General features: G+C 35.3%; 2 protein-coding genes across 3 annotated transcripts in view; both read left to right on the top strand.

The window, feature by feature from the left end:
* The window catches only part of LOC21389172 (thylakoid membrane protein TERC, chloroplastic), a 6,602-nt gene extending 5,984 nt beyond the window's left edge, over window positions 1-618 (top strand). Inside the window, exon 15 of the mRNA XM_024173003.1 lies at window positions 568-618. The gene's annotated coding sequence lies outside the window, so the exon portion shown is untranslated. The remainder of the gene's footprint in view (window positions 1-567) is intronic.
* Window positions 1-4,053, top strand: part of LOC112093824 (glutathione S-transferase L3-like) — a 4,436-nt gene extending 383 nt beyond the window's left edge. The window contains exons 2-11 of one of the 2 annotated variants that reach the window (XM_024173152.1): window positions 371-470; window positions 568-639; window positions 817-877; window positions 1,652-1,738; window positions 2,165-2,263; window positions 2,346-2,448; window positions 2,545-2,621; window positions 2,745-2,852; window positions 3,629-3,709; window positions 3,826-4,053. In XM_024173152.1, coding sequence (XP_024028920.1) covers window positions 460-470; window positions 568-639; window positions 817-877; window positions 1,652-1,738; window positions 2,165-2,263; window positions 2,346-2,448; window positions 2,545-2,621; window positions 2,745-2,852; window positions 3,629-3,709; window positions 3,826-3,837 — 711 coding nt within the window. In that variant the 5' untranslated portion in view covers window positions 371-459 and the 3' untranslated portion in view covers window positions 3,838-4,053. Of the gene's footprint in view, window positions 1-315; window positions 471-567; window positions 640-816; window positions 878-1,651; window positions 1,739-2,164; window positions 2,264-2,345; window positions 2,449-2,544; window positions 2,622-2,744; window positions 2,853-3,628; window positions 3,710-3,825 lie in introns of those variants that run through there. The other variant, XM_024173117.1, reaches the window with a different exon arrangement.
* The last annotated feature ends 3,159 nt before the right edge of the window (window positions 4,054-7,212 follow it).

The raw sequence follows: 7,212 nt of genomic DNA, 5'->3' as shown, positions 1-7,212 counted from the left end.
CGGAAAAAAAAAAAAAAAAAAAAAAAAGGTAGATCATGTTATATAATTGTGTATCAAATCATATTTAAACCAACAGCCATAATCATAAAGTTAGGATTTTTCTGAAATCCAAATTAACATAAAAACAGATTAAATTGACCCAAAACGTACTAAAATCAAAGTAAATTCAGATTTAAAACTCTGCCACGTAAATTAGTTGTTTAACCAATTTTCAACCACAAAAGATGAGAACAATTTGTCTGGTGAAGCATGCCGACGTACTTTCTTTTTACACAGTTTGTAAATATGTTTCAAAAAAATGTGATACACAAATCGCAGCAAAAATAAAAGTACATAAATATATCAAATTTTTGTTGGACTTGGTGCGTAGGCAACTTTTACGTAGTGGCGAAGTGACAAGACAACTGGGAAAAAAATAAAAATAAAAAATTCATCCAACTCCATCGAAAAACAACATCAATGGCGTCCATGTAAGCTCGCTGACAATTCTTAAGCACTTTTTGCATCTGGGTTTTAATTGAATTCTTGCTCTAATGGATTTATTTATTTATTTATTTTTTTAAATAGGTGCGTGAAAGATCTTCCGCCGGCGTTGGATTCCAGTTCCGTCCCACCAGCTCTCTTTGATGGAACTACCAGGTATTAGTCTCCCCTTCTCTCCTGCTTACTTTCTCGTTTTTGTTTTGCTTTCCTCAATTATATGTTTAACCTTTCATTAACTCATTGTCGTTTGCTATATATGCTTTGATTTCCAGGCATTTTTGCATACGTTTCTCACGTTAATTTGTTACATTTTGCCTTTGCCTTTTTTTGAAGGTTGTACACTTCTTACTCTTGCCCATATGCACAGCGCGTTTGGATCACGAGAAACTACAAGGTTGTTTAAGTCCTAAACTTTGGGGTTCCTTTTAGTCTCATTATAATTTGTCCAAGTTAATGCAATATTGATTTTCTTTGGTCTTTGGCCTTTGGATTTATCTCTGCATTTGATTTAATTAATTTAGCCCTTTTCTAGTCTTTTGAAGAGGAATGATTTGAGCATGTTGTTAACAATATTTATCTTTATTTTAGGTTAGGATTGGTTATTTACTAATTTGGTTAATTCTCTTTATTAGTAAAGGTAGATTAGTCTTTTATTATTATGTTTGTAGGGCTATATAAACCTCTCTTTGTTAATTAATTCAATGAATTAGGTTTTCTCTGCAATTGCAATAAAATTTTGGCATTACAACTCTTGTCTCTTCTCTTTTCTTTTTTTATTTTGCATTGGGTATTTCTCACATATGTATCTATTGGTGTATGAGAAAGAGCATGGCTAGGGGGCATCACCAGCCCCCAACTCGGGGACCCTATTAGAGTGCAGGGCCGCATGAGCTCCCAACATTCATGTAAGTGAAAAGAACACGTCCTAACTTCGAGTCACAACATGGCACGCTCGTTCATCAGATTGGTTGCCCGCTTCGGTTATTGCCGCGGATGTTGGTTTGGAAGCATGGTGGAATGTCGTCATACATCTAGTTTAAGTAGTTAATCCCTCTTCTGCTTGATAAGCTAGTCTCTTGAGGAGGAATGGTTTAAGTATGTATCAACGTCGGCTCCTCACAATCATTTTCTGTTATTCTTATGGTAATTTTCCTTTTTTCTGGTGCAGGGGTTGCAAGATAAGATTAAATTAGTCGGTATCAATCTTAAGGACCGGCCTTCTTGGTACAAGGAAAAAGTCTACCCTGAGAACAAGGTGATAATACATACTTCAAGAATTGCCAAATACAAGAGTGTCAATTTTTACGATTCATAGGGTTGGAAGAAAGGGGCATTTTTTTAGGATTTTAAAAATGTTTATCGGCCAAGGGACCATGTGTTACCTTGTCTAACATACAAGGGATGCTTATTAAGGGTATGTTTGATACATGGGTTTCTCATGGGTTCAAACTCATGGTTTTGATTCTGCTACAATGTTTCTCTCTCACAAAAAAATTTGAATTTCAAGTCATAATCAACACTATTGGTTTGAACTATGGTTTGAACCCATATACCAAACGGGCCCTAAATTTCTGATAACATTGAGTGAACCATCGAGTTAGGCTTAAACTTGGGATATACTTCTTTTTTTGGGAATTTGCCTCGAGTTTTTCATTGATTGCAGAAGGCTCCTTATGTGCAGGTGCCAGCTTTGGAACACAATGGGAAAGTCATTGGGGAGAGTCTTGATCTGATCAAATATGTGGACAGCAACTTTCAGGGGCCTTCACTTTTCCCTGATGTAAGTCACGTCGAAGTTATTGATAAAAAAACTTTCTTTATCCCAAGGAATTTTCACGAGTAGTATTTTCGAAACATTCTAGGATTCTGCTAAAAGAGAGTTTGGCGAAGAGTTGTTATCCTATGTTGACACCTTCACTGGAGCCGTGCGCTCTTCGTTTAAATCAGACCCAGTAAAAGAAACTGGTAAGATTTTGTAGCAAAGCCAGTCCACTTTTACTCCATTATTGATATCACTCTGCTGTAAAGCGAAACTAAATGATAATCGAATACCTACATCAGGCACTCAATTTGATTACCTGGAACACGCTCTTAAAAGATTTGATGATGGGCCATTCTTCCTTGGTCAGTTAAGCTTGGTGAGTTGTTTATCTCGGCCTTCATCCGAGATCTTATTCTGCCTGTTCCGACCATTGAATTCTTTGGATGGAACAAAGTGGTTTTTAGGTTTATGGATAAATCTTTTTGTTTTGTGATCTCAGGTGGACATTGCCTACCTTACATTTGTTGAGAGATTCCAAATCTTCTTATCAGAGATATGGAAGTATGACATTACAGCAGGCAGGCCTTTACTAGAAGCATGGATTGAGGTATAATATAAATCCACTCACCACTTGAATACTATTTTGCATTTCGATGACTAAGGTTTACTCTCTAACCCTCCTATTTCATGCACTAATTTGTTTGCAATCAAAAGGGCATATTCTTGGTTAGCCATTGATTATAGATAGTTGCATAAAGTAGCAAATTAGGATTGCAAACATACATTCACCAAAATGGAGGACCAACTTGGTTTGAGATTGTTGTGCTCTTGAAAAGAACGACCACTTTTCTTTTTAGACAAAGTACAAGTATCAGAAGTCAACAGCTAAAAGATCTAGCTTCTCCAAATAATTGTAAAAGTGCACTGTATTGGCGCAAAGCACTTTTGTGCATTTTTATCAAACACACCGGTTGCATCGTTTTATGTGCAAAGTACTTTTGTGGACTGCAAAAGCAATCCTAAACTGACCCTAGGATTCCCTACCCCAAGTCCAGATTAGAAAGTAGAATAATGCTTGACTTTTTATTCCACTGGTAGATATCTTCTTTTCTTCAATACTGTTTCCGGCGAGTTTCATAACTTACCATGTCCCTCTCTTCCCTCTGATTGTTTGACATTCTTGCTTGTGTACTACTTGTTCAAAACCCCCTCGTGCTTTGTGATTCTGTTGTTTGGTTTTTGTTAATCTTGAAATGGTAAAAGCAGTTATCTTGTTTTGCAAGTATTTAAGGAGAGATGTCGTCGTTGGCAACCGAGTTGACGAATCACCAATTTACTGAAGTCCTTGTAGTAACTGTTCTGCTTATCTAATCCTGACTGCAGGAGTTCAATAAGAGTGATGCTTATAAGCAAACAAAAATTGACCCAAAAGAACTTGTTGAAAGCTACAAAACGCGCTACTTGGTAACATTCTTTTAGCAACATGAATATATTATCTTAATCTTTCCTAGTACATTTTTTTTCCTAAGTTCACATAATTATGTTGTTTCCTAGCTTCTGAACGTCCCTCTTCTTTGCAGGTGCAGAAGTAGAAGTGCCAATTACATATCTAGTTAAACGGTTCATTTCCCAAATCAGAACTTTCCCAAGTGTTATGTTTTAGTTTTTGTGCATCTCAAAAGTATTAAAAATTGTGGAGTTACAACTTGTATTAGGGGAATGATCAGTTTGTTAATATCTTTTGTATGCAACAAAAAGGAAGTCCTCAATTATCATGTTTTATTAACTTAATTGTGCAAATTTCCTTATTGTTCTTTTGGTGACTTTTTGGAGAAAATGTTAATGTTGCTCTTCTTAGAAAAAATTGGAACAATTTTAAACTATGAAAAACACAAAAAGGAAGAATTTTTAGGCCTCGTTTCGCGGATTCAAATTTTTAATTCAAACTAAGATGTGATTTTATGTGATAGCTTTTCATTGTAGAAAAAAAATAAATGTGATTTTTTGTGAGAACTTTTAACTGTAACAAAGTTAGAATTGAAAACTAAAATTGATGAAATGAATAAGCATAGCACAATTCTTCTTGGAGGAGGGTTAGTTTGCCCGGGTGACTGATCCTGCCATAATGTACTCCTACCTATAGCACCGGCAACCGAAGTAGAGCATATATACGACGATCTTCATGCGTGAATAGCCGGGAGGAAAGAAAGGGCGGTAGATGATAATGAAAAAGGGCGCAGAGTTTGGGAGTTGAGTTCCTTTGGTAGGAGAGCTTTGGGATCAGTGGCTGAGAGATGAGAATAAGTGCCACGGCTCCAATTAATAATAGACTCAGGAGGTGTGGGCTATCGAACAGATTGGACTAAGATTCGACACTCGCACGGCCACCTGCACTATGCCAGGCCTTAACATATCCGTAAAATGTTCTTTTGTGAGGACACATGGATCTCTATCTTCCCATATAAGACACAGGAATCTCTATCTTCCCATATAAGACATCGAATTGGATTTTCCCATTTTCTTTAATGCCTCATTTTTAAAAAAAATCCAAAATCATAACATGTTGCCGGGGACAACATCATGTGATTCCATTCTATAATCTTTCAGCTTGAGAATTAGGCAAGCTTTCCATACCATTATGGAATTCTAATTTCTAATCTTAAAACAATTATGGGAGTTTTATTTTCTTGGAGCACCAAACAAAATATCATATCAATATTCCTTACAAGAAACGAAACATGAGAATGGTACTCCACTTTCCTTCCATCCAAACATGTTGCCGGGTACAACATCATGTGATTCCATTCTATAATCTTTCAGCTTGAAAATTAGGCATGTGTTCCGTACCATTGTGGAATTCTAATTTCTAATCTTAAAACAATTATGGGAATCTTTTTTCTTAGAGCACCAAACAAAATATCATATCAATATTGCATAGTTTAAACAATCAAATTTTTATCAAATTGAAGTTCTTATATACTAATTAATGTGTCATGTCAAGTGTCATTTTTTATTTATAAATAAAGTAATTTACACAAATGGTTTATAACTTTTTTAAAATGTGACAGTTTAATACTTAATTTTTTTTTAAAAAATAAAACGACCACAATATATTTAAAAAGATGTAATCTCATCATTTTTATTAAATTCTGTTAAAAATTTAAATTAATCATGTACAAAGTATGTAATTGACGTTTGGTTGGAGGATTCAAATCATGTAATTTAAATTATTTTTTATTTACGTGAATTTTTTATGAGAAAAAATACTGTAGCGAATCATGAATCATGATTCGAATCAGAGAACGAATCACTGTACTAAACATCCCCGGGTAAAATATCAAGGAAAGCTCTCTCTCACCCTTTCACCCCCATCTCTCAGGCTCTCTCTCTGCCCCTCTTTCTCTGCTCTCTGCTCTCTCCTCTCTCTCTAGACACTGCAAAACCATCTCTCTTTCTCCCTCTTCGCACTGTAAAGCAAAGAGATTCTTCCATGGCGAAGAGGAAGCGAGAGAAGGACGAGAACCAATCAGAAGACAGAGGAGAAGAAGAAGAAGAAGAAGAAGAAGAAGAAGAAAAGAATGGTCAGAGGGTCGGAGTTTTGCACTGTAGTTTTGCAGAAGAATCAGAGCTTTGATTTGAACCTCTGCTCATATTGAGAGGACGGGTTATCGCAAATCTCATAGTCCAGACAACATTGATGAGTCAGGTCTAAGACATCGGTTGTCCAAGCAGAGGAGAGTAAATGGTTTGAGATCTTTCATCAGTCATGAACATGCGCATGACACTCATGTTGATGAACGAAATTACAGGGGTTCTTCTCGAAGAGACTCACACCAGATGCCGCAACACGAGGGCCCCCTTAGTAGTCGCCTTCGAGGTAGAATAAAGCTTCCTGGAGGATCTTCTGTAAATGGTGGTGAGTTTGACAGAGGGAGGAGTCGGGGTAGATTGTCACCAAGCAGGCCTCAAAGCTCCATCCACCAAGGAAGGTTACGAGAAGAAGCGGGTGATGTACAAGCAGCTGGCGTAGCTGCTGAGGAGGGAGTGTTTGGTTGTCGGCGGCGTTGGAGAGATAATGGCGGTGGAGGAGGAGGAAGCGCTGTGTTTGGGGATTAACGGAGATGATCATGATATTGAGGAGAAAAAGAACAATTTTTTAGGGACATTTAAGTCATTTGACTGAAAAAGTCACGTGACATATTTTGTTAAAAATTTAACAGAATTTAACGAAAATGATTAAACTTTCATCTTTTAAAGAAGTTAGAGATCGTTTTATTAAAAAAAATATTAGGAATTAAACTGTCACGTATTAAAAAAGTTAAGAATAATCGTGTAAATTATCTTTATAAATATAATCTCTTTTATTAAATGACGTGATAATATTGTACACATTTATTAATGTAAAAATATCAAGTTATATACTACATCAGTTAATATATAAAAATTTAAATTAGTGTCTATAGTATTATTATTATGCATTTCAATTGAATTGATGATTGAAATGCCTCAAATAAATGGGCCCAACCACTATGTCTCATTCTGCATTTTTTTTTTAATTTAGAAACTTACTTCAACAAAGTAAGTAAAATCTAATAATAAAAGCATGTTCATTTTATTAATTTTAATTTTATTACGGTTAAAAATTCTCATAAAAAATTACATATAATTTTTTTTTATTAAAATTAAAAATTATTATATAAAATTATATCTTAATTTAAATTAAAAAATTAAATTAACGAACTAAACGAGATTATTAAGTAAAAGGTAAATCACAATCATGTTATGATAAAACCGCCCTTACACAAGCACAAACGTCAAACTCCACTGACCAAAAAACGTAAGCACTAACGCAACACCAACTCAAAAAGTTATTAGTACAATCAGGCGACTAAGAACAGTAATCAGAATTATGTTATCATAAAACTGCCCTCACGCAATCACAAACGTCAAACCCCACAGAAGCAATC

Source organism: Morus notabilis, unplaced genomic scaffold, assembly GCF_000414095.1.
Source record: "Morus notabilis unplaced genomic scaffold, ASM41409v2 Scaffold1649, whole genome shotgun sequence".
Classification (NCBI taxonomy): domain Eukaryota; kingdom Viridiplantae; phylum Streptophyta; class Magnoliopsida; order Rosales; family Moraceae; genus Morus; species Morus notabilis.
This window is presented reverse-complemented; position numbering and strand designations above follow the sequence as displayed.